The 27936-nt window shown below is 38.5% G+C and overlaps 1 protein-coding gene across 1 annotated transcript in view; it reads left to right on the top strand.

The window, feature by feature from the left end:
• The window catches only part of spata17 (spermatogenesis associated 17), a 111200-nt gene that overhangs the window by 23399 nt on the left and 59865 nt on the right, over window positions 1–27936 (top strand). The window contains exons 7-8 of the mRNA XM_042333756.1: window positions 9573–9773; window positions 19136–19284. Coding sequence (XP_042189690.1) covers window positions 9573–9773; window positions 19136–19284 — 350 coding nt within the window. The remainder of the gene's footprint in view (window positions 1–9572; window positions 9774–19135; window positions 19285–27936) is intronic.

The raw sequence follows: 27936 nt of genomic DNA, 5'->3' as shown, positions 1-27936 counted from the left end.
AAAAGAGCTATTTGGGCTATTCCTTAATTTGTTCTCAGAAATTCCGGTAAAAATGGTATAATAGCATGTTTGTCAACAAATATGTTTTGCCCAAACAGAGGCAAAATATTATTCACATGATTCACCAGAAGACGATTACTTGTGTCACTTGAATAAGGGAAGATCACATCCAAGGGCTATCGATCCTCTCCAAAGATTCCAATGCATTGTGTCACTGGTTGTGTTATTGGGGAAGGGATGTTTTTCAAGGGAGATTTAATGTCATGAGTCATGAGACATTTATTATGGTGAGAAGACACAGAGAGAAGCAGATTTTATTTCTAGTGTTTTGTTATGCCAAAAGGATTTGGTTGCAGACCAATCCCAAATGGCAGAAGGTCAAATATATTCTTCAAATTCCATTCAAAATGGCCATCCTACCCATAATTATTCAAATTGTGTGGTTGATTGGTGCCATCAAACATAAAGATGCCTATTACCACAGAGCGTTTAAGAAATGCAATAGAAAGGTTTGCAATGAAGTGCTACCAGAACAAGATGTTGCTAACTGACACACTCAGAACCTTCAAATGCCAGTTAGTGATAGCTACAGATCTAGAGAAGTCACAATTGCAGTCACTCCAGGATATTGCCTGCATCAGGCAATGGTAATGAACTTTTTGTCAGTGGAGGCCATATGGTAGTGGAACGTTTGGAGCAGTATTTCTCTAAATCCAACTAGTAATTGGCGCCCTCACAGTATGGAGTTTCCACCTGGAGGACAGATTGATACAGGGCACCTGGATAACATTTCAAAGGTTGGAATTAGAAGCAGTCTGGATAGCAATATGTTGCTTCCAGACAAGTAGGTCAGTAGACATGCGATACTGTCATGGTTGTATTCTTCACATATTAACATATTCCTTCCTTTGAGGCTATGACAAGTATTATGGTGGGAAAATCAGAATGTTTCTTGCATTGATCTTGGCTAGGTAGGGCAGTAAGTGTTAGCTGATTCACGCCAACACTTCTGGTATAGAAGTAAGGCTGTACATCTCGTTCACCTAAAATTGCCCTCGAACATGACATTCGAACTTTATCTGGCTCTTGGTCACATTTCATTCTACTCAAATTTGCATTGGTTTAAGAGAAGGGCTGTTTAGATTGTAAAGGATATGACAAGTCATGTTAGAAAGTTACGTCTTATAGCCTATAAGACATACATATGAGTTGCACGTCCACAATTTTACTCACCTGTTTCCAAGCACTGGGTGATAGTTTGCATAAACCTTTGCTATTAGCTTGTGGGTGTAACTGTTAGCTAGATCAGGAGTTAGGAGCATTGAAGAAGACTGTTCATGCACGAATAATACATATGCCAAACTCTGCTAGCCGTGTTAGATTTTTAATGTTAAAGAATAAAAAGTACAGTATAAACTTGGCATAACTTTATCAATTCCTAAGTTTGTTCTATTAAGGCAGCCAATTCTGAGCTCCACTGGCTCAATGGATATATCAGTGAGGTGGTTGTATGGCACACAGAACTGAAAGTTCCTAGCTTCTGTTGAGTTAACTATTGAGTTAACTGAGACCAGCATGGCAGGAGGTGTTACAATTGGCAATTGTCAATTTCACAGATGTAAGGAAAGGAAAAAAACAGCTGGTGTTCCTGCAGCTAATTACTTCCTGGAAGTGTGCATGAGAGGTTTGTGGAAGGACAAAGTAAAGGTAGGATTGGGTTTTGCTAAATGAACTCTGAAGTCTAAAGCCCATTCAAATCATATCAGCTCATGAGAAGGCACAGTACGGTTATTTGATTAATTTAATAGACAACCATGACTGGGTATTAAACAGTATCCCACCAATATTTACCACCTTCATGAACAACAACAACAACAAGATTACATTTGTATAGAGCCTTTCATGTCGGGAGAATGTCCCAAGGCACTGGACAGTGTACAGCGTTTCAGATCCGAGCTGGGGTCAGGGGGGGAGAAGGGAGGGGAGGGGAAGTAGGGTGACCAATGGCATGGTCGAAGAGGAGGGTTGAAGAAACCACATTTTCACTGCGTGTTGTATGGATTTCACTAAATCTCTCCCAGCATATTTGAGTTTGGAGTCAGTTGCCAAGAAAACAAATTGGATTATTTTACGTTATTCTTCATAGTCCAATTCTTAATGGAAATAATGACACTGGGTTCAGATAAATTTCTATGTCTGCTGCTCTTCAAGAATCAGTCACCTTCAAACTCCATGGGTTGGGGTATGCGATTAATTGTTGAACTCAGCATGCCTAGATCAACAATCCTATCTGAATAGTTGAAAATAGTCTGGTTCTTCACAGGAAACACATTTTGTGGAGTCCTGTAGCTCAGTGGTTGGAGCACTCGCTTTGCAAGTGAGAGACCTGAGTTCATTTCCAGGCAGAGGGCGAAAACTTGGGCAAGTTTCCTTACTCCACACGCCTAATAATAATCCCTCCAAAAACCCCAAACAATAATTAACTTGGTCATTTTCAATCTACGACTGTTTGTGGGACATTGCTGTGCGCAATTGGCTGCCACGTTCGCCCACAAATATACAGTCAATTAACTTTACAGTGTGTTCTGTGAAGCACGTTGGGACGTCCTCCTGACGTGAAAAGCGCTATATCAAATGCAAGGATTATTATTATTATTTTATTGATTGAATGCCTAGTTCTTATTCATATCTTCTGACTAAATTATAAAGTTTTTAATAAACCATCATATTGTTCTGTCAATTATCAGGCTAGAATTCATCTCAATTACCCCCTTGTGGATCCTATAGGAAGATCACGCATTTTTGTGATTTATATTTGTTGGGGAAGACTGGAGCAGAAAATCCTAAAATAGAGCACAGAAGAAAAGAAGCTAATAATTTGGCGTCAAATTTATTTCCTTTGTTTCAATAGTTAATTCGGCAAAAAATAACTCATTTATTTTTCTATACGTCCAACACATTTCTGAAAATTCACAACTGAACATAAATTATCAGACACAAAACGCAATCAGTGCTAATTGCAGTAAAATTAAAAATGCCACTCACGTTTTAAATAAAACTATTATGCAAGGACTTTGTTACATAAAATGTATTAAGAATAACCAATATGATCTTTCATCAAGTTCAATACACAATCATAAAACAGCATGACCTTTGCACGCTTGTCTTTCTATTGTTTTCAAATTTTATTTGTCCAAGCACATTGCACCCAGTGTCTTAGTGGTTAAATGGTATGGTACTAATACCTACAGTCAAGGCGTAAGGTTTAATGCACAGTATTTGTAAATTTGCTGATTCTTCTTGCACTGGAAACAACTGGACTCCGTGCTCTTGGGATAAGGCTTGGAAAACTCAACCAGTGTTCCAATTCCTGAATAATATCCATTAATCCAGTTAGAATTAAAAGGTGCCAAGCCTGGACTGTTAAGCGCCTTGAGGCCCCCCCACCCCGCACTGGCTCGGATGTGAAAGGCGTTAAGGTACTATATATATTTGTATTGTAGAATGTGCGTGTATGGATCCCAGAGGAAGAAACTAGCATAAGGCTTAGCTATGATACTTCCTAATACCAAATAAACTGGTGGCACTACCTGGGCTTGGGCATGAAGAATACCAACTCAGGCAAGATATTCAAAGGCTGACAATGGCCATTCCCCAATTATATTGTACTAAATTTTGAAATAGTTGAATGCAAAGGTTTGTGACCTGTATTGTAGGGTACTCCTTTGAATAACACTTGCAAAATCCCTTTGAAATCAAACAATCAAGTTAAAGATATTTCTTCAGTGTGTTATTTCATTTTAACATAATTTTAAAAACTGACCTCTGCAGTGAAATCATGGGAAATCTTAGTGAACTAATTAAATGTAGTATCTTGGCACATGAAATATAGACAAGCTATCAACCATCTTCAGGGTGACTGAGACTTGTAATGTCAAACTAGTCAGTTTTAGGAATCAATACATATAACACAATACATCCAAATGCAAGGAAACATCCAATAACCAGCCCTTGAGATAGATCAAACATCTGCAAATCATGGGGTTAATTCAAAACACTGAATTTTAGAAAGGGATTCCTACCAATTTAGCAATTGATTTTCGCTTCAACTAATCAAGGGGTGAATGTGTTAATGCTTAAACACATTAAAGACAAAATAGTTTAGAAAATGGTGATGCCAATAAATATTTATTTAGTGGTAAAGTAATACTTTCAACTGTCTTAAATGATATGAATGCGGCACTATTAATATTTAAGTTTGCATAGTAAAATTTGTAAAATCTCTCCATAACAGAGTAATAGGATGAGTACTTTATTGAGGTTTGTGAAGGTTTAGAAGTTTGTTTTTAACTTTGTGTTGATTCTCTTACTCTATTTTGACTTTGAACGTCTGTTGCTATCACTGCATGAGTATTTAGTCCTTCAAACCTTAAGTGCAAAATATATCAAATATTTTTTGAAGCCTCTGAAATTCACTTTTATCACCTGGCAAGAGGTTTTGTTTTACAATCCTTAGCACAATTAGACATGGGCTATTTATACACCATCCAAAATTATGGTGAATTTTGTTGATTACTTTGGCCAGGTCCCATGTAATTTTATTGAGGACTTCAGGATTAAATGGAGTCCTGTAGCTCAGTGGTTAGAGCACTCAACTCGCAAGCAAGAGACCTGGGTTCAATTCCCAGCAGGGCGAAATATTCAGCAAGTTTCCTTACTCCACAAGCCTCTATTTATCTAGCAGTGAGTAGGAACCCAGTTGTTAGTCGATTGGCGGATCACTTTTCTGGGGGTAATAATTCCTTAAAAAATGTATAATAATAATAAATTGGTCACCTCAATCTATGACTGTTTGTGGGACACTGCTCTGCACAATTGGCTGCCGCGTTTCGCCCACAAAATAAACAGTCAATTCACTTTACAGTATATTCTGTGAAGTGCGTTGAGACGTCTCGAAGACGTGATAAGGCGCTATATGAAATGCAAGTATTAAATAAATGAGCTTTCAAAATCAAATGTTCAAGACTCATTAAACAAGTTCAAATCCTTTGTCATTTTAATCTTTCATTAAACAATAGTTGTTTTCAGTTTGTAAAATCCTGTTTATCTAATTAATATGAATGAAAAATAATTGACAGTGACAGATGGCACAAGTCCAGGGTAGAAATGTCAAAACTCTTCATAATTATGGCTGTTAATATTGTATTTGATGACTTTCACTGAAACCTCTTAAATAGGATTTTGGGGTTATGTGAACCTTTTTGTATTCAAAATGTATAAAACATTTCATATTTTCTTATTTTAACTGAATTTTCCAAGTTCACGTTTAAACAAACTATGAATTTATTATGTCAGTCTATTCAGCTTGAGGTTCTTACAGGTATAGATGTCGGATACCTTAATGCATAGGAAATAGACTGCAGTAACTGCTTTTTCACACAAAATTGTATTAAACCATAACCGCAAATGTTTTTGTACATTGTAGAGGTGATTGTACTGAGAAGAATGATGCATTCACTTTATTTATTATCAAATTAATTGCTAATGGCCTAAAGAACATGTAACCTTGAATGCAAATAATTTAAACATGTTGCACACATTCCTCTCAAACTATTGCTAAAATCTTAACAGAATTATGAAGTTCAATTTTGTTGTAAGCAAAACCAAACCAAACTTAAGCATATTATTCCTGTGTTAGCAGGTTTTCAATAAGCATAAAGAGTAGCATATGACTAGTTAAGTTCTACTGTATCAGTTAAATAACCCAAAACTTATTTTTTGTACCTTAACTGATACTATTAAAGCAATGAATATTTATTGTCAAACTAACATCTTGAAAGATAATCAAGAGTAAACATAGATGTGATTGACTTGTAATTTGTTTAAATAACTGCTATGCTAAAACTTTCTGAAAATAGTCGCAAATTGAGCATTACAAAGTAGAAGTCTAAACAAAGAATTTACCTAAAGGTAGAAATAAGTCCTTTTCTGTACTTCTAGGTCATCTAAACGTATCGCAGTTAGCAGTTTGTTAAATTACACAGACTACAAAGCACCATATGTAAGCAGTAGTGTATAGCCCAGTAGGAGCATTTCGTGGATATGCACTTCAATTAATCAATCCATTTTTGAATACTGGTGGTTAAAGTCCAATTACTACAATATATAACATCCCTTTAAAAAGCCCAAAATAGTAGACAAGCTATAAAATCCAGTTTATTTTTATTTGGCACTTTTTCTGTTTCAAAGTTGTTACTAACATATTTTTAAAGAATGTTACAGAGGTACTTTTTATCCTGCATTGGAATAGTAGAGCACAACTGAAGGTATCCTGTAACATTGCCTTTCAGTTATCTACATGTTAATTTCAAGTCAACTTTCATGTTCATTATAAACTAACCAATAATTTGTAGGTATGTAAAGTAATTTTGAAGCAATTCTATCAGTAAGTAATTACTGCAATAAAAATGAAATCATTTTCAGAGAAAGGTAATTGCAATTAAATTCAGAAATTCAAATGACTGAAAGTAATCTTTATTTAATACAGTAGGTTTCAATATAAGACATTGGAAACAAGGTTAGAAAAATGATTCTATAACTTTAATATCTCATAATGTAATGAAAGTGTTTATTTTATTTCATGTACCCAGCATTTCTTTATTTTTAAGGATAGGTTTGGCAGAGAACACTGACAGTGTAATCAGTTGGGAGTTTCATTACATTTGTAGACAGATAATTACCAGATACAGTATCTAGCAACATTAGGGTTTTGTATTTCGCTGGCAATGCAATACATTTGTTACACATTTTATTTTTATAGTTATTTACTCCTTTACTTCAGAATGACAGTGTATAGATTTCAGAGGCAATTTGAGTTACTGTCCTGCAATACAGAAATATAGCACTAATGAGATGAAAAAATGTAAAGGAGTTGATGAAACGATCATAGAAACTATTGTGTCTGCATCTTCTTATCATACAGCTGCTGTATTTTGAACAGGAATGATACAGCCTCTCTATGTCAGGCTTCTAAGCCTTTGTATAACCTGCTGTACGAGAAAACCCAGTAATGTTACAGCTATTGTTAGTTCAAGAAACTAAGAAGAGGGTTGAATGTTTATTTGGTAGTTGCTTCATTCTTTTTCCCTCGTTTTGCACATAGAAAAGTATGTATTCCTGTTCGGTTATAAAGGCAGGAAAATAAACCGAAATCGCAGTGTGTAAAATAACATCAATACCTAAACATACCTAGAAATAAACCTTCAAGATTAAAACATCAGCAAGCAAATAACTTCAAAGCAGACCGCTAATGTTAAAATACAAAATATAATAGAAAATAATACATCAAGTTCTGAATCAGATTTGAATTACTGTGGGTACACTCTACCCAAGCAAGTACAATCTGTAAGATCTTTCAGGAAATGTTATTTTACTAATTATTTGCTATGTTCTGAAGGAATTTATGAATTACAAAGGAAACATTGAAAATTCTGCCTTTTTGGAGGGGGAACAATTGATAACAATTGATAACTTTTTATTCATTGAGCATCTTAATAGTAATGTTGCCTTTTCAATAGTTACGTACATAAAACACTGGCCCCTCTTTAAAATAACTGTACAAGTAATAATTTGTTATCATTCAGTCAAGATTTAGCTCTAGATACCAAGCAAATGATGTTATGGATCCTACTGCCCTGCAGTAGTTTCTGTTCTGATTGTGAAACTTTCAGCAATGTCAGACTGACTCTACCAGTTTCCTAATCTGAGAGAAAATATTTTCTTAACTAAAGTAAAGGCAATATAAATGAAAAAAATTCAACAAGACACTGTTTATTGTTACTGAGGTTATGAGACCAAATTCAAAAAACAGAAAGTTCATTTTTTCCAATATATGTTGCAGAAAGAATAACAATAATTAAATGTGTATCTTGCCAAATTATATTTCTAAAAAAAATGGGTTTAATGAGAGAAGTAGCACATATAAATGAGAAATTATGATGTTTATTTCTGTTTTATGGTGTCTTCACAGTTTGTAAATTTAAAAGCTGTACTTCACTATTAGGCTACAGTTCTCTATTTATTTGATTTGTTCTCGCTTTCAGCATTAATTATGATATTTGTTTAGTTAATTTTTTACAAAGCTTTTACTTGAATGAAAGGATGTTGCTACATGGTAATGTATAATTTTCAGTCCTCTTAGGAATACCCAACACTGTTTACAGCTATTCATTTAAAAGTGTAATTGTGTAGTTGGCAAGCGGTCATGTTACCGTTTGAGTTTTCTCTGAGAGTAATTAAATCTTGAATATCTTACTAAATGCAATACTGTGACAATGTGTTAACAGTCCAACTACTTCTTAACGGCAGGGCAATTATTTGCTGAGTGGGAATTTTATAAATCCCGTGGCAGTTGTATGTCCTGATAATTATGATGAAGTACAGTGGTCAGTGTTGATTCAGCAATCCCATCTCCAGCAAATACTTCATTCACTGATCTCCTTCATGCTCTTCTTTACGGTCATTAAACTTCTTGTGCCTTTCCTTGCCATCCCCTGTGGCCCTAATTATAAAAGGCCTATATAAAAAACATCTAGATTGGGGAGGTAGCTGACTGATGGATTGATAGCTTTGCAAAAAGGGTCCAGAATTTAAATGTTATTCGATGGATGACTGGCCAACAAAAGGCACGTTTGCAGGTATGCCTGACCTGGTGCAATTAATATTCTAGTTCATGCATGAATTCTTATGATCAAGGGGGATTTAAACAGGCAAAACTGTGTCTCTTGCATAACTCATTTCCTTGTAATTTTTCATGACAACCCAGAATTTTACACTTAAAAATATCAGTGTTTTCACAGCTCATTTGCCCTATTGTATGATCAGTGCACTAGCCAGAAGTAGAACTTGATGTAGAGAGGTCAGTGGGAAGCTATTAACAGGCTCACTCTTGAGAATTCACCAGCTTTATTGAGTTCAGTTTTAGCTTGAACGTACAGTGTGAACTCAGGTGTGTGTTTTTTTTTAACCCAGATACCATAGATTTCCCTAAAGTCTTTGTCAGTTTAGAAAATTGCCAAAGAAAATGGATTCCCAGGCTACTTTGATGGCAAAGGGCTGCCGAAGTTTGTTACAAACTTGAATGGAAGAATGGCAAAATAAATGTTACTAACACATAAGCTTTTAACAAATGCTGATGTATAAATCTTGACAGACAACTATCATTTCTCAGGAATGAATGATTTGGATGCGAAGCATCATTTGGTATTCAGAATTTGTACAATGTTACTTTTTAAATCCAGAAAGAAAGTAGCATTTTTTATTGCTGGAGTACATGCAGCAGTTTATTGAGAAAAACAAAAGTATTGATATGAATAGTAAATAAATGTATTGAATTTTCTAGTTATTGTTGGTGTGAACTGTGCAATTTGTAAATGAAACTTTACATATTCTTATATTTAAATGTAATAAATGCAGTCATGTGAACAAATACACAGAGAGACATATCTGAATGCAAGTTTCATTTTTATGCAATGATTTCATTTGGATGAATTAATAAAACTTTTATTTTTCAGATTCCAGGTATCTACAACTCTCCATATAGAGCAGTGCCTGATAAAATGGAGGCGAGGTTACGACAGGTTAAACCATTGAATGAGATGAAATACCTGATAAAGGACACCCCTGAGGGCCTTGTGGACAAATCAGCACTGTGTGCTCCGTTCACTTTTCATTCAATACAGCCACTGCCACCCATAGGCAAAGGGAAACCACAGGTATGCTGTTTTATTGTACTGCAGTGCTGCTCCCCATTTTCATTGAGGGCAAGGTTACAGCACAATTATGGAAATTTTCTGGTAATATCAGCAATGTCTTTTGATAAATTATATTTGTATAAAATCGAATGAGATAGTTAAAAAGATAAGAGCTTTATTTAACAATACATAATTATGAGAATAGATAGATATAAATCAATTTCCATTGTGAAATGCATTTTTCATTGTGAAGTACATTTTAATTTTACGGTAACTCACATATCTTATTGATGTTAAACATGCTATAGTGTGTTCCATTAATCATAGCAGCAGATGGAAATAATTTAACATGACTAGTGATAGAAATCTTATTACATAAAAAATATAAAAAATATATAATGCACTTGGTTAAAAATAAGTTTACCCCATAGACAACATATTTTATTGCTCATGTTGATACATTTTCAGTACAGTTACTCAGTGTAAGTATTCTAAAGGAATGCCTTTTATATTCTTTCAAGGATATCCACAAACTACTTCCAATAAAGTGGTGTTAACTATCAATAAATATTAAGTTTCCTTTTATTCTTTTATGATGCAATGTGGATGTAGAAGGGAAACATAAGTATCTAAAAGCTAGGGATCTAATTGTAAACTTTCATGACTCTTAACAGAAAATCCTTTAGCCAAATCAGAAATTTTGCATCAATATTTTACAGTGTATATTTTATGGATAGATATTTCTTCTAAAAGCATGGATTGATGTTAGCCTGACTCAATTGGTAGCACACTTGCCTCTGAGTCAGAAAGATGTGTGTTTAAGCCTCAAATCAGGACTTTGAACTCACAATGTTTAGGCTGAGTGCTAGGGATGTGTTGTATTTTGGAAGTGCCATGCTTCAGATGAGATGTTAATCTGAGGTCCCATCTGCTTGTTCAAGTTAAAGATTTCATGGCACGATTCGAAAAGAGAAGGGGTTTCTCCTGATGTCCTGGTCAACAATCCCCCAAATAAAATTGTTCATTCACTTTATGGCTGTGCTCAAATTGGTTGCCACACTTACCTATAAAATAATTATATAATATAATAATAATCCTTGCATTTGATATAGCGCTTTTCACGTCTTCTAGACATCTCAAAGCACTTCACAGAATATACTGTAAAGTGAATTGACTGTATATTTGGGGGCGAAACGCGGCAGCCAATTGCGCACAGCAATGTCCCACAAACAGTCGTGGATTGAAAATGACCAATTTTTTTTTTTGGAGGGATTATTATTGGGCATGTGGAGTAAGGAAACTTTCCCAAAGTTTTGCCCTGTCTTGAATTGAACTCAGGTCTCTCGCTTGCAAAGCGACTGCTCTAACCACTGAGCTATAGGACTCTAGTCACTACACTGGATAGTAAATCCTATGAGCTGCTTTGAGATGTTCTCTTGGCCCGAAAGATACTATATCAAATGTAAAGATTATTAGTCATAGGATTTGTTTTAGGGAATAACTAAAATTATTTGCAATCAATGTATTATTCACAACTAACATGAAACTTATGCTGCTGCAAACATTTTTCTTGCAGTACATAGTTAACACAATTATTAGCTGACAATAGAAAATGTCATTAGTTTGTCATTTTTATGCCTTGACTGTAACTCTTGTGGTGCAGTGCCTTTTTAACAGATGGATTCAGCTTTTACCACTTCAATCCTTAAAACGTTGTAATGTCAGCTCCTACAATTTGCATCGAGTTTAGTATCAATTCAGTTTAACAATGCAGGAGTTCCTGCACTTCACTCCAATGTTTATTACTCCGAGAGAATACATATATGGAAGCTACAAAATTGAGCCCTAATGAATACAATGTTTATTGAATTGAATCGCCTAAATAAAGCAGAGGTACTAAATGTGATTGTGTTATAGTTGACTACGTGCTTCATATAAAGATATAAATTTTGATGATTAGGATAGGCCAGAAACATCTAAATATGTTATGTCTTCTACTCTTTTATAAAGGTAGCTTTGGTTGTTTAGGATATTCTGTGACACATGGATCATGGGGAAATTGCTGCTATTGATTAAACGTTCATGGAAAATAGTTCCATAAATATCCTATTGTTGCCTAAAAAAAGTCACTACACTTTGCATCACACACTGTGAAACACTTTGGTGTCCTTCTGAAGTGAAACATTCTGTATCAAATGCAACTCTAATAATAGTTATTATTATAATATATAATGGTAGTTACCTCTTGGGCCGAGTGATACTGTACATGGTATAAAAGCAGTTTAACACAATTTATTTTGCTAATTAGTAAAAGCAAAGAAACATTTTTGCCATTCATGTAAACATTTACAAAATTAATTGAACTGTTGAACATTTTGTCTGGGTTATCACTGTATACAATATGTGAATACACTAGATGATTCCACATACGCAGTAGTGTAACATCTGACCTATAATTTAGTATCTCTGAAATTTCCTAGTGATATGTTTAACATTGGCCTGAAGAAACAATGAGACTGATTTTCCAAAGGGTAAACGATTGAAAAGTCAGTTACAATTTGCAAATTTATCATAAATCAATCTTGCAATCCAATTGTTTTGTCTGAGTGTTATTTTTAAACAGAGATGCAAGGCTGTAAGGGGGTTGCAGAATTTTTAAGAGAACAAGCAGGTGCCTAACCCCCAGATTTTAGGTTTCTTGCATATTTTTTCTGACAGTCGAAACCAATCTGAAGAGACGATCACTGTGACAAAAAACGTGATGTTGCAATGTCCTACCTAAGCAGTCATGTCTATCTTCCAGGGAGACTAGCTGGTGGTCAGGTTATCTATATGAGTGGGGGGGAGGGAGCACATGATAGGGTGAGAGAGAGAGAAAGATAGACAAAGTACAATGTCGGCATATATTAAGTTTTACTTAATACCTAATTCAGTTCCACAGCTATTACTTCCAAAACTCTTACCCAAATTCATATATTTTCTGAATTCCTGAGAATCTGTGCAAAATAGTGTGGCTGATGTGGAGCAACAGCACTCGGATCATTAACACTCACCCTGCTTTGGATTGTGCTACATAGAAGTGACTGGATGAAAGTTATTACAAGACCATTGAAAAAACTAACACACTGTATTATAATAATAACAATACTTGCATTTGATGTAGCGCCTGATCATGTTGTTGAGACGTCTCAAAGCGCTTCACAGAATATATTTGGAAAGTATTGATTGTGTATTTTGTGGGCGAAACTGTTGTAAAGAGAATTAACTTTTTAAAACTTCCCAAAACTTCTCATGTCCTCAAGGTACTGTAAAAAGTGATGTCACAACAAACTGATTTTTGATAAATTTGCAGGATTTAGATTTACTGCAAACCTTTTGAGCCTGGCACTGGTGGATTGAGTTAGCACAATATGGGGGGGTCAGGTCAGACTGGGAGCATCGCCAGGAGCAGGTTGAGCTGAGAAGATAGCTGATATGATGTCAATCTGGAAGTGTAGAGTTGCCAGGATGGAGTTGGTTATATCGCCAGACTGAATTGGGTTACATTGGGAGTGCAGAGCAGCCAGAAGCAAGATGGGGTGGGAAAAGAGCCAAGATTGGTTTGGGCTAGGAGTGTATCCAGGAGCAGATCATGTAGGGCGTTTGGCTGATATTGGGTTGGGCTGGGCTGGGAGTAATCTTGCCAGGAGCAGTGAAGGCTGGAAGGATAGTTGAAATTCAATCAAACAGTGAGTGTAGAGTAGCCAGGATCAGGATGTAGCCTGGATTGGGTATGGTTGGGAGCAAGGCCAGGAATGGGTTGTGCTAGGACTGTAGCCAGAGATGTATTGGGGATGGGAGAGAGCCAGGAATCGGTTGGGAGTGAATTTTGATTTACATGACTTTCATTTGTAGCCCCAGGCAGTGCAAAATACTTCATGTGCACTATTAATTGGTCATGTGATGATATCTATTTGCCATTTGTGTTATTTACAGTCACTGATTTTTAATGGTAACTGACTCCAATTATGGGTTTCTATTAATGTAAAACAGAAGTGAACATAAATGAGCCATGAATCATTTCTTTTTATTAGTCCCTGTGTTTCTTCACTGTGCGCTTGTTGCAACTCCAGCTGTGATGGGTTACTGATCAGCTCACCCATTGAATTATTGAGTTCTAAACTACATGGGTGCACGTAGCCTTGAGAATCAAATAACACGCTTTATGTTTTTCTAAGGAATGCTCCAAATCAATTTAACTCCTTCTAGTGTGTTTCAGCTACTTAAATATTCTTCCATTATGTGTTTTTTTATCATTAAGAAGACATAAAGATGGTTAAAGGCATATTCAATTTACACATCTAAACCATTCAAACATGTAATGACGTAATTATGTTACGAGCTGTTACGGCCTCTGATTGTAGCAGCAGTGCTGTTAAGCAGTGCTGCTGCCTCCGGTAACACCAAGATCTGTCTGAAGTTGTTTCCCAAATTTAATGAAAATAAGTGTATATACTATAGTTTAAATTAGACAAGCAAAATAAAACAATGGTATATTATTATATTTAATCACTCAATATTCTGATTTTCCAAATATAAGAGCATGTTGGATATATGGAAATGTTCTGCTCAGAAGCGGGGGGCTTCTCCCGTTATGTCTATGCCATTACTACCCATTTTGGGAAATTGCCTTTTTTGCTTTTTATCCCACTTTCCAATTTTGTCGCAGGTTAGTCCAAAATTTGTATTTAGTGCCTCTGAAATGTTTTTAGTCCTCAAGTGCTTATCCAGCCAGTTCAATGATTCCATTGACCAGCCACAACAGATTCTGTAGATATCATCAAATTCATTAACTCAATGTTGGAGGGTTGATTGAACTATGAAAAGCTGCTCGATAAGGTATGGCATGTCCATCAAAACAATTCACATTTATTTAGCACCTTCATGTTGGGAGGATGTCCCAAAGTGCTTCACACAGCTGACTAAGACCCTATGTTGGGGGGTGAGGGGGTTGATTGTTGGAGGGAGAGAAAGATGTCCAAGAGTACAGTTGTAAAGATAAATCTTAAGGTAGATTTTGAAGGTGTGGAGGGAAGGGGCAAAGTGGAAGGACTCCGGGATAGAGGGGCGGCAGATTGGCTGGAGGCTCGCTCACCCAAAATTTTAATTCCAGCATTGGAAATACAAGTTTTGCATAATGGGAAGGTAAACAAGATACACAAGAACAACAACTTGCATTTATATAGCACCCTTCACTCTGATAGCATCTCAAGATTTACAAAGAATCTGCAGCAAAAACACCAGCATGTTTTAGGCCACTCAGCCCAAGCAGTCCATGGTGGTGTTTTTACTGTGCATGAGCCTTCACCCATTCCTTATTTCCTCCCTTTGCTTACTCCTATTCTCCTCTCCCTCATGTGAAGGTCTAGCTTCCACTTGAATACATCTCATAGGGATAAAGTAAACTCGGAAAACTTACTAGAAAGAATTTATAGACAAGGTAATCAATAGATAGAATGGTTACCAGAACAGATAGAGTTGAGGCCAGGACAATGGGCTCATTTGAGAATTGTTTTAATGCCGTAATGGAAAGAATGATCAGGCTGGTAATAATAATAATAATAATCCTTGCATTTGTTATGGTGCTTTTCACATCTTCTAGGCATCTCAAAGCACTTCACAGAATATATTGTAAAGTGAATTGACTGTATATTTGTGGGCGAATGTGTATATGTGAAAAGATGACATCAAATTTGCTGTGCCTTATTTATCTAAACCTGTCCTGTGATCTTGGTGAACTTAAGAGCGAAAGGAATTTCACCCATAAAAAATCTGATTTCTATGCCCAATTTTTAGAAATCCAGTGCTGGATTTGGGAAGTCAAAGTTGAATCAAAGCTGGTATCCAGTACTAATAATATTATGACTGGTTTACTCAGTAAAGAACACGTCACTTATAAATTTCGTCTTTTATGTTGCCGGGGTTTTCCTTGGTTTATTTTGTATCGTTCTTTTCATTGACACAATGCACATTTCCGTACAGAACTCATTACCTAAATATTTTGGAAGTCTTTTCTAACAGGCAAATTTTTGCAAACAACCGGCAGGGCAAAATGTTGGTCAAGTTTCCTTACTCCACCTCTGTTTACCTAGCAGTAAGTAGGAACCCGGTTGTTAGTCGATTGACGAATTGCTTTTCCGGGGGCTAATAATTCCTTCAAAAAAAAAAAAAAAATTGGTCACTTCAATCCACAGCTGTTTGTGGGACACTGCTGTGCACAATTGGTTGCTGTGTTTCACCCACAAAATATACAGTCAATTCACTTCACAGTATATTCTGTGAAGCGCTTTGCAACGTCACAAAGATGTGATAATCAAATGCAAGGATTATTAGTATTAGTTATATAAATAGCACCCTACATGTAAAATAATGTCCTGAAATGCCATGCAAATCTTTGCCCTGAAATAATGAAAAGATGAACAGTGTAAATATTTTGATGAGAAACCAGGTCTGATTGGAGACACTGTACAGTGACTCACTGAGACTGTTAATCAAGCCAACCAGTCTTCAGTTTGCCACAGTAGTTATTAAAGAATAGAGAAGGATTATTCTTAAATCAGAACCATGAAAGCTAATGCAAATACATAAAGAATTAATCTGAACTAAGTTTAGGATAGTATATAGAGATTAATTTAAATAGACAGCGTATTGCCATTAGATGTTATAATAGTGTTAACATTTACGCACAATCCAGCATATTAAAGAATGATAATGTGAGCTAAAAGCAAGATAAATGTGCACCTTTGGTTTTGTTACAACCAGTGGATTAGTTGTTTTCGATTTGCGAAATGTTAATACTATCTGAGCCAAACTATACTTTTATTCAGAACAATTTACAGACTGTAGTGGTTTTTGTGTAATGCAGCTCTCTCAGAAAGAATATGTTTTACGTGGACGTTTTCAGAAAAAGCTTTAAATAATCTGTGATCTTAAATTCTGTAATGATTGAGTATTATTGGAAATACAGTGCAAGCCATTTACAACAGCAACAACAACACAACAACTTGGATTTATATAGCGCCCTCCACGCCAGATGGCGTCTCAGAGCGCTTCATAATAACGGATCCCAGGGCTGAGCCAGGGGGAGGGGGAGGAGGGTGACCAAAGGTCTTTAGCCAAGACCTGAAAATAGGAAGAGAGGAGGTGAGGCGAAGGGAGTGAGGAAGGGAGTTCCAGAGCCTCTGGGCGTAATGGCTGAAGGCACGGCTGCCAAGGGTGGAGCGGAGGATTTAGGGGACGAGGAGGCCAGTCCCGGTGGAGCGAAGGCAACGGGCACTGTTGTGAGGAGAGAGGAGGTCAGAGAGGTACGGTGGTGGAGAGAAGTGGAGGGATTTGAAAATAAGAGTGAGGATCTTGAAGTCGATCCTCTCTGGGATAGGCAGCCAGTGCAGTCTGGCAAGGACTGGGGCAATCGGGGAGCGGAGTTTGGTGCAGGTAAGAATGCAGGTGTCAGAATTCTGAATTTTGTGGATCGTAGTGGAGGGGAGGCCGGCGAGGAGGGCATTTGAATAGTCCAGCCGATTGGTGACAAAGGCATGGACCAGGGTTTCAGTGGCTTTTGGGGTGAGATATTGGTGGAGACGGGCGATCCTTCAGAGGTGGAAGAAAGCAGTGCTGGTGAGGGACCGGATGTGGGGGAGGAAGGATAATTGGGGGTCGAACCTGATGCCAAGGTTGCGTACGGGTTCGGAGAGTTTTAGGGGGAGGTCGGGTAGGTGGAGGTGGTGAGAACCGTGCGATTTATGATGTTGATGAGAGCCAAAGAGTGTGGCTTCGGTCTTGTCAACATTTGGCTGAAGGAAATTTGCGCTCATCCAGCTCCTAATGTCTGACAGGCAGGCTGACAGAACATCAGGGGACTGGGGGTCGCAAAGTGAGGTGGAAAAATAGAGTTGGGTGTCATCCGCATACACGTAGAAGTATACCCATGTCTGCGGATGACATCCCCAACCGGGAGCATATAGATTAGGAAAAGGAGGGGGCCAAGGATGGATCCTTGGGGTGCCCCATGGGTGAAAGCGGGAGGAAAAGCCATTTGTAGAGACGTACTGCTGGCGGTTCGTGAGGTAGTATTCGAACCAGGCGAGTGCGGTCCTACTGAGGTGGATGATGGAGGAAAGGTGGTGGAGGAGGATGGCGTGATCGACTGTGTTGAAAGCGGTGAGAGGTCCAGAAGGACAAGGAGGCAGAGGGAGCCCTGGTCACAGATAGAGAGGATGTTGTTTGAGACTTTCACAAGCGCAGTCTCTGTACTGTGGGCAGGGCAGAAGCTGGACTGGAAGAGTTCAAAGAGGGAGTGGGAGGAGAGGTGTGCGAGGAGTTGATTGGCAACAACGCATTCTAGGACTTTGGCAACTTAAGATGGACACTGTAGTTTCAAACCACAATACCTGACACATTTATTTTCTCTATCATTCTCTCTCCCACTTCTTGGCTCTCACCATTTTAAAGTCATAGTTTCATTCAGCTGTCAATGCTGTCAATTCAAGCAAGACCAGTTGGGATGTTATCTATTTTCCCCAATCTCTGCAGGTTCCTTTCCTTCCCCGTCCACCCCCCACTTCCCATTGACCATAAAAAGAACATCGCTGGTGACTTGGCCACTAACAAAATTGAACAACTAAAGTATACAAGGTAAAATGAGATCAGAAATTCAAACAATTCAGACTCAGAGTTCAGGTGTTCAACTGCTTGAGTTCTTCACATCTGTAGTTTGTTTAAACATATGACGTTACAAGTGACAGTTCAAGATAGTCTTGGATCAACATTATGGCTGCTGTAACAAAGATTTGAATTTGCCAGCCTCAGATTGGTTCATTTAGTCAGTTCTCTGGGGGATATGTGGTGTGTCCTCTTTGTATAGTGCCATACTATACTGTTGGCTGATTATCAGGTAGCATTGTTGGTCATTGTGAAGATGTCCTCAGGCTCAATTGTCCCATCCTGTCAAGTAGAAAGATGTTGGTGGTAAAACACACTTAAAAAGAGGAGATATTTAGATATTTTTGGAGCAGGAATTAGAATGTGAATAATTGCAGATTAATATGAAGAGGCCATATCCACTCTACACTTCAACAATATTTTGCAAAGAATTCTTCAACTCAATATAATATTGATTAACAGTTTCAAAATCAAACTTTTATACATTTTTGAATTCCCATCTATCAACAAAATGTTATCAACTTTCATATTCTTTGTAACTGTATATCGAAAGGTATTACTTTTATAAATAATTTACAATAGAGGAGCTAGCAGCACTTACACAGACGCTCGGGTTCCTCAGTCATCAATAATGTGTCAAAAAACACAACAATAAAACATTTACCTTATCCTGTACCTGTCAGGGTCCTTTCCGTGATGTTGTTGAAGTATTGCAACAGCGCTACAAGCCTTTGGATCCAACCTTGCGGTCGGCAACATCAATCATATCAGAGGCGGAGTGCAGAGAAGAATTGAAGAAAGAAGAATGGAGAAATCGTGTGAATGACAATATGTAAGTCACTATCTTTAACACCTTCTGTACCAATTTGGTTTCATGCAATCTGGAAATGATTCTACCACTCAAAAGGGAATTTGCTATTAATCTGGTAAAGGGTAATGCAGTACTGCAATTTAATATAATTTTAAATTGCATACTATTGCTCACTTTTTACGTTCAGTAATTACACATAGGACAATACAGAATCTAGAATGTGTTACAAGGTAGCAACACATCTATTGAAACTCAAGCAGTGTTTTTTTAAGGGTTATCTTTGCTCAAAGGTATGTTACTTACATGGAACAAACACTAGAGTATATTTTTATTCAGAATCTATACAGACAAAATTATTGAATATTGTTTCCTGGTTTCAGTGTGTTTATGATAATATTCATCTGTTTTTGTAATTGAAAAGGAAAGGCGCCTGCATTTGTGTGCTTTTTGGCTTGAAAAAGAGTTATGTTGGAATTTTTTTTAACAGGACAGTTTAGATGATGTGTCAGCCTGGCGCAATGGTAGCACTCTTGTCTCTGAGTCAGAAGATTGTGGGTTGAAGCCCCACGTCTGGACTTGGAATCATAATCTAAGATGACACTCCAGTGCAGTGCTGGGGGGGTTGTTGCATTGTTGGAGGTGCCGTCTTTTGAATGAATCGGTAAGCAGAAGTCCCATCTAGCTGTTCAGGATCCCATGGCACTATCCTGGCGATCTGGCTAACAAATCCCCCAAATAAAATTAGTCACTCACTCCATGGCTGGCTGTGGGACATTGCTGAACACAAATTGGCTGCTACATTTTGCCCACAAAATATACAATCGTATAACACTTTAACATATATCCTGTGAAGTGCTTTGAGAAGTCTCGACGACATGATAAGGCGCTATGCCAAATGCAAGGATTATTCTTAACTTGGTTTGTATTTATTGTTGGATTAAGGATTACAGTGTTAGGGGATTTGCCAAAACTTGGAACGTATAAAATCAATTTGGTGCATCAAGCCCACTTCTTCCACATATCACAGAAACCCTACTCTATTGAATGTAATTGCACCTCCTGGAGAAAAATCCTGCTCAGCTAACAATCATTTGACTGGAAAGGGTAATGATATGAAGGAATTCACTCCTACAATTCTACTGACCATCGAAGTCTCCCTTTTTTCATACACCCAGAATTTGTACGGACAGCAGCTACAGCATCCCGTCTACAGACAGAAACTGTGATAGTTAACAACTGTAAGATAAAGTTGGAATTAAATATGCAGTTGTTCCAACCAATAAAAATACAGTATAATCTAAAAACAAAAGACTCACTGAAATGTGTATTAATTTTGTAAACGTGGAGACAACACAGTTATTTTGTGTATTTAAAATCAATAGGATCTAACAGAATCAAGCATTTTCCTTGATGTTTGGTTTAGCATAAAGTGCCTTGTATTGGAAAATAACATACTGGAGAAGTCATAATTTTGCAGATTGAACATAGTGGGTTATGGTATCTTTAATTTCCCCATCCTCTGTCACCAAACTCATCCTCTCCCTGAAACCTACCACCTGCTCCCTTGACCCCATCCCCACTCTACTCCTTATCTCCCAGCTCCACCTCCTTGCCCCACATATCACAGACATTGTCAACCTGTCCCTCTCCTCCGGCTCTATTCCCATTCCCTTAAAAACTGCCACCATCACTCCCACCTCAAATCTGTCTGGACCTCCTCAAAATCTACCGCTCCACTCTAGCCTCGGCCAAATCGTCCTTCTACTCCAGGATAATCCTGGAGGCGAAGGACAACCCCAGGCTACTGTTCTCTACCACATCCCAACTCCTCTGTCCCCCCGCCACCCCGCGCAGGTCATCTCCTCCAACCTTCACTGCGAGGAGATGCTGGATTTCCTTGAATCCAAGATCAAGGGAATCCGCTCCGCAGTCACTTCCCCTCCAACATCCACCCACCACCCACCCCTTCCCTCCCACACTCCGACTCCTACACACATATCACAGACATCATCAACCTGTCCCTCTCCTCTGGCTCTATTCCCATTCCCTTAAAAACTGCCACCATCACTCCCACCTTAAAAAAACCCTCCCTTGATGCATCGCAGCTATCAAGCTACCGGCCCATCTCCAACCTATCCCTTCCTATCCAAGGTCCTGGAACGAGTTGTCGCCTCCCAGCTGCGCTCTTTCCTCTCCAACCACTCACTATTCGAACCCCTTCAGTCGCGTTTCCGTGCTGCCCATAGCACAGAAACTGCCCTGGTCAAGGTCACCAATGACATCCTGACCATCTGTGACCAGGGCTCCCTCTGCCTCCTCGTCCTCCTCGACCTATCGGCAGCATTCGATACGGTCGACCATGCTATCCTCCTCCACCGCTTGTCCTCCCACCTAAACCTTCAAGGCCCTGTCCTTGAGTGGTTTAGGTCGTACCTCTCCCACCGTCTTCACTTTGTCTCCACAAATGTTTTTTCCTCCGGCCCCCGCACTGTCTCGTGCGGTGTCCCTCAAGGCTCTGTCCTCGGTCCCCTCCTCTTCACCCTCTATATGCTCCCCCTCGGTGACATCATCCGCAGACATGGGGTTAACTTCCACATGTATGCGGATGACACCCAACTCTACCTTTCCTCCTCTACCCTCAACTCCACGACCACCGATGTCCTGACAGCCTGCCTGTCCGACATCGAGTCCTGGACGAGAGATAACTTTCTTCAGCTCAACGTGCGCAAAACTGAGGCCCTCCTGATTGGCTCGCGTCAGCGCCTCCGCACCTCAGGCGCTGACAGCATCAGCATCCAAGGCTGCACTCTCCACCTCTCAAAGCCAGTCAGGAACCTCGGGGTTCTGTTCGACCCTGAGCTGTCCTTTCTCCCCCATATCCGCGCCACAACTGGCACCGCCTTCCATCACCTCCGGAATGTCGTCAGCCTACGGCACTACCTCACCCCTCACGCTGCTGAAACTCTGGTCCACGCCTTTATCACCTCAAGGCTGGACTATGGGAACTCTCTCCTCGTCGGCCTTCCCGGCACCTCCCTCCACAAGCTGCAGGTCATTCAGAACTCTGCAGCTCGTGTACTGTCCCGCACCAGGCTTCGCGACCACATCACTCCCACCCTCGCTCGCCTCCACTGGCTCCCCATCCCCCAGAGGATTGAATTCAAGATCCTCACCTACAAGGCCATTCACGGCCTCGCTCCCTCCTACCTCTCTGACCTACTATCCCCCTACTTACCTGCCCGTACCCTCCGTTCCTCTGGCTCCGGTCTGCTCCACATCCCCCGCCCCAACCGCCCTACTATCGGTGGTCGGGCCTTCAGCCTCTCAGCCCCCAGGCTCTGGAACTCTATCCCCCAGTGCCTTCGCCGCCTCCTCCCTTTCCTCCTTCAAGGCCGGTCTCAAGACCTTTCTCTTTGACCGTGCCTTTAGCTCCCCTCTCGACTCTCTACCCCCTCCTCGCTCCCTCCCTTCCCTCCCCTCACCCTGACCATTTCCCCCCTCCTCGCTCCCTCCCTTCCCTCCCCTCACCCTGACCATTTCCCTCCTCCTCGCTCCCTCCCTTCCCTCCCCTCACCCTGACCATTTCCCCCCTGCTCGGGTCCTGACCCAACTGTACAGCGCCTTGGGACGTCCTCCCGACGTGAAAGGCGCTCAATAAATGGAATCTTGTTGTTGTTGTTGTTGTTGTTTAGAAGTTGTGCAAAATTCATGTCATAATGAGGAAAATATTTTAGTGAGACGTAGTATGTTTTATTGATAATAGAAATGCAAGTATAGATTTTAAAAGTCAAGAATCTGGCATACTAAAGACTATCACAGCTAAAAGTTACACACTTATTTTATAGACTGGACTTCCTGAGGACCTTGTGTAAGGATCTTTTAAAATACGTATAAAAAAGGTGACACATATATGGGAACAAAATTGAATAAACCATATATGAGAAACAAGAGTTCTGTCCATCATATCCATCAGCAAGATGGTGACAGCATTTTAACCTATTTTTAATATAATAGTGAGAGAGTGGCCAGGGGACCTAATTCTATTACAAATCAATACATTGACTGTCAAATCTTGTGTTAAAATAAATCACAGAGTCCCTAAATCAAGCCATGACTCTCTTTATCATCTTACAGTACAGTATGTGATAGTTCTAGTCAACTGAAGCAACTAGGTGTTTTTTGACAAAATAAATGTTTTAGCCAATAGGCAGTTGTCAGAGTGTAAATATTTTGATAAATTCTGATGGATAATAAAATGTAATAGCAATCCAGTGCAGAGCAGCTAATAATGGAGCTATAGAGGCTGGGGAGGAGGAACTAGCTGGGGGAACACTCTCTGCAGGGTCAAGGGATCACCCAGAAAAAGGACCTTTTTGGCTAATCTGGGGCAGAGGTCACAGAGCAGCCAGCAAGGAGACCTCGGATGTTGATCTAGATCAAAGAGCAAGAGGTTGTCTGAAGACTGATTTGTGAAAGAGAAGCCACTAGGAAGACCTTTGAAGGCTGATTTGCAAAGGAGCAGCCTGCAATGAGACTTCTACAGGCTGATCTGGGGCGGAACAGCAGCAGAGAACAGCGGCCAACAAAAGGGTTTTCTGAAACTGATCTGCTAATCCAACGAGGACAGCAACCAGCAAAGCAGACTGAGCTATGTTGTTGTGAATTCTTGACACCATCATGCAGACTGAACTTTAATCTTACTGTCATAAACAAGTAATCTGTTTTACAGTGTGCTTGTCATCACAGTCCCTGAAGTGTCTAAACCCAAGTCAAGAATTTATTTGTAAACCTGAACACAGTGAATTTTCTTCGTAATGGTTTGGTGTACCATCATTTAAGGTTACTATAGTTTTGCATAATGTTGCTGATATCCAGGTTATCTGCATTTCAGGTTACAATGACATTTCTATTGATATAATAGACCATCATATAATTTCATCACCACCAACAAACACACATGATGAAGTAATTATTTAATTGGATTTGTGAAGATAATGTACAAACTAGGTGCAAGGAACTTAAGTACAAGGAGATGTTTTCCAGAGTTATTCCATTCCAGGAAGAGTGGCTTATTTCCTGCTGTTGTAGATTTAAAAAATTGAAGAATTAACATCATAAATCCTTTCATATTTTCCAGATGTAAAGGATCCATTGATGTAACATATCTCCTTATTCAAATTGGCTCCAAAAAAATACAGATTTGTTGGCTGTGCCTCTAATTGTTTGTAGGATATTGCTAACACAAATTATTTGCAATGTTTGCCAACATACTAACTTTTCACTTAATTTTTAAGTATTTTTATTCTGTAAAGCACACTGAGCTGTTTTACATGAAAGGCTCTACAGTATCATACATCCAGTCTTCACCAAAATGTTAACTTTCAAGTAAGGAAAAGACATATACATTTGAATTTAGATCATTTTTGATCCCTTACACCAACAACTTTGATCTTTTATTTTCAATATTATTTTATATTTGCTTTGTTACCATTTGGCATTTCCATGGCTTTAATTTGGGGTCAAGGACTAAACATTGGACTATGTTTCATTTTACATTAGTGTAATTGGTACACGTTTTACATATTCAATGAACTTTTTAAAACCTTACCTTTAATGTTTTAATAAAGTGCTATATAAACTGCACATTTCTCATTTTTGTATTTCATTGTAATCCGCTTTTTAATGTTTTAGCAGGCAACCAGTTATCTTCATTTTTATTAAGCGTACAGGAATAATCCCAATTTTTGCTTAAATGGTGCTCACTTTTGCATTTGTAATTCCTTTATATAAGATTTTTTTGAGGTTGTTCAGTTCAAACCAATCTGGGCAAAAGTCCAAGCTGAGAAATCCATTCCAGAGGACTAATAATTTTGATATTGCTTATGTGACTGATGAAAATTAATTTTATATGAGAGCTTTGCTCATTTCAGAGTAATTTTTGTGGATGTCAAGCAGAAAATCCATCCTCAAAAGGTAAATCCTATCTTATAGCAAAATATAAAGAATTATAATAATACCATTTATAATATATCCAAAAGTTCTGAAATGGTTCCTAAGGGATGGCTTCCTGCTAACGTGAGCTACTTAAGAAATTAAAGTTATCCTTTTCATGTAATAAGTTATTAAAGATTTTGATTGCAAAGTAATTTTACTTTCAAACTATAGCTTCCTATCATTAATGGATCTATGAATTGTAACAATACAGTTTAGCTTTTTTTTGCCTAATTTAAAATTGAACTGCTCACAGTGTAAATTGAGAATTTAATTATAGTTGTCACGTTTTTATTCAACTTAGGTGTACAACAAAATTGTTATAGAATAGAATACATAGAATAAATTCAACATTTTTCATTGAATTTAATTTGAAAACCATTGGTAGTCACCTATTCAACATGGGGAAATTGAGGCTCAACCATATGACCTACTCCTTCTTGTGCTATAATGGATTAACAGCTATCAGTTCTTCTCCTGTCATCACCAACTGCACTTCTTTTATTGATCAGAAAATGGAAAGTTTGATTGTTCTGTCCCAAAACGTTCTTACACCAAATGAGAATCAATTGGTCTTGGTGTTTCGATAGGCAGCTTGTCCATAGAATGCGGAGCATAACTATCTTTGAGGACAGGGGACCACTACTTGTAACTCTGGATTTTCTAAGAATGTGCTGATAACGAGAGAAAAATAGGATCCTTGCTTGTTCTAAATTTTGTTTTGTATGCATATCATTAATTTGTGCAAAAGATGCTACAAATTAAATGACGTATAAACAATGAATCAAGATTATTTGTGTCCCAATAATGTCCTAATTAAAGGGGAATGATAATTGTTATCCCTTTTAGCTCAACTCTAGTATGAAGTAAAAATAGTTCTGCTTATCTTTAACTTTGCTGAAACAGATCATGTACCGTATTAATTGGGTGAATACAGTAATTTTTAAAGAAATGGTTTGACTCAGATATAGTGTTTCATGATCAGCTGTCTGATGGATATCATCAGATGTAGTTTCCTCTGTGTGATTATTTCACCCTCCATAGGTATCAACAACAACTTGCGTTTATATACCACCCTCCACACAGGGTAGCGTCTCAGAGCGCTTAACAGTGGCGGAGCCTGACTCTGAGCCAGAGGCGAGGTAGAGGGGTGACTGGTAGAGTTAGCAAAGATAGGCTATACCATCCTAAAGTCCACCTTCGTGATGGAGTTAGGAACACGGATAAAGGAAAGTCCATTCAGCCTATTCTGCCAGATACTTTAATCCCATTTTGCCACATCTTCTCCAACCCCCTTAATACCTCAAGTATCTATCCCTATTTTAAACAAGACAATTAATTATGCCTCTGGGGCAATGGATTATACTTTCTTATAGCTTTGAAGAATTGGTTTCTGATCTCATTTCAAATCAATTTGGCTCCAATTTTAAAATGGTGCCCTCTCGTTTTGTATCTGTCTACCAGAAGTAAGAGTTGTCCACTATCCATCTTATTAATTCCCTTCATTATTTTAAATGCCTCAGTGAGTTCACCCCTTAACCTTCTCAACTCTGAAGAATATAACCCAATTCTATGCAGCTGCTTATCCCAGCTAAGACTCTTTTCTATATTTTAGGTATTAATCTAGTTGGCTTATCAGTTCTCAAATGATTATCACAGGAGGAACAACTGAAGAGTTTCTTGTGCCTACTTCAAGTCTCTGTTATTACTATGTTATCATTCTTATGTTATCTCTATTTTCTGCAGTGGAACCTCCTCTTTCTCTATCGATCCAAAAGGTCTACATAGAATGCCAAAAACAAAGATTCAGCAACATGTGTAAAGCTCTCCCAGACCATGTCACTAACTAGAATTCTGTTCTTGATACACAGAATTAACCCTTAGTTTCTGAATCAGGGTTTTAATGCTTTTGTTAAACTATGGTCTGTTAATATGGCACTACAATTTACCTAATACTTTAGGATACAACTTTTCATGTGCTTTAATATATCAAATGCAAGGATTATTATTAACTTGGACATAGGTTTAGAGTTGTAAAGGGCAATTTCAGGACAAATACTAGGAAGATTTTCTTTACGCAGAGAGTAATTAATGACTGGAACAGCCTGGCGGAGAATGTAGTCTGTAACAATCCAGGCCAGCACACTGGACTCATTTAAAAAGCAGCTTTTTGCAGGTTGGGGAATGGCTGCTGCAGTTCGCCCGCAAAATATACACTCATTTAACTTCACAGTATATTCTGTGAAACTCTGTGAGACGTCTAGAAGACATAGTAAGGCGCTGTATCAAATGCAAGAATTATTATTGTGGTAGAGTGGCTGTTCTGGAGCGTTGAGATCGGATGGGCTGAAGGGTCTTCTAAATCCAGATCATTCTTGAGATCTAACTGTACTTTAAAATAATCTCTAAATGTATATTTTCCACTTAGGAATTTATAAATCAAAATCAGGATTTTAATGCTTATGCTTCCTCCGCTCAGTGAGCTTCAGCCTGCTTCACGTCCCCCGCCATGCTCACCCCACTATCGGCGGGCGGGCCTTCCGCCACTCTGCACCCACCCTCTGGAACTCCATCCCGCAGTTCCTCCATTTCGCCCCCTCCCTCGCCACCTTCAAGACCCACCTTAAGAGCCTCCTCTTCGACCGTGTTTTCGATCTCCCTGCTTCCCGCCCTGCCCTCCCC

Source organism: Callorhinchus milii, unplaced genomic scaffold (genome assembly GCF_018977255.1).
Source record: "Callorhinchus milii isolate IMCB2004 unplaced genomic scaffold, IMCB_Cmil_1.0 Scaffold3, whole genome shotgun sequence".
NCBI classification, from domain to species: Eukaryota; Metazoa; Chordata; class Chondrichthyes; order Chimaeriformes; family Callorhinchidae; genus Callorhinchus; species Callorhinchus milii.
This window is presented reverse-complemented; position numbering and strand designations above follow the sequence as displayed.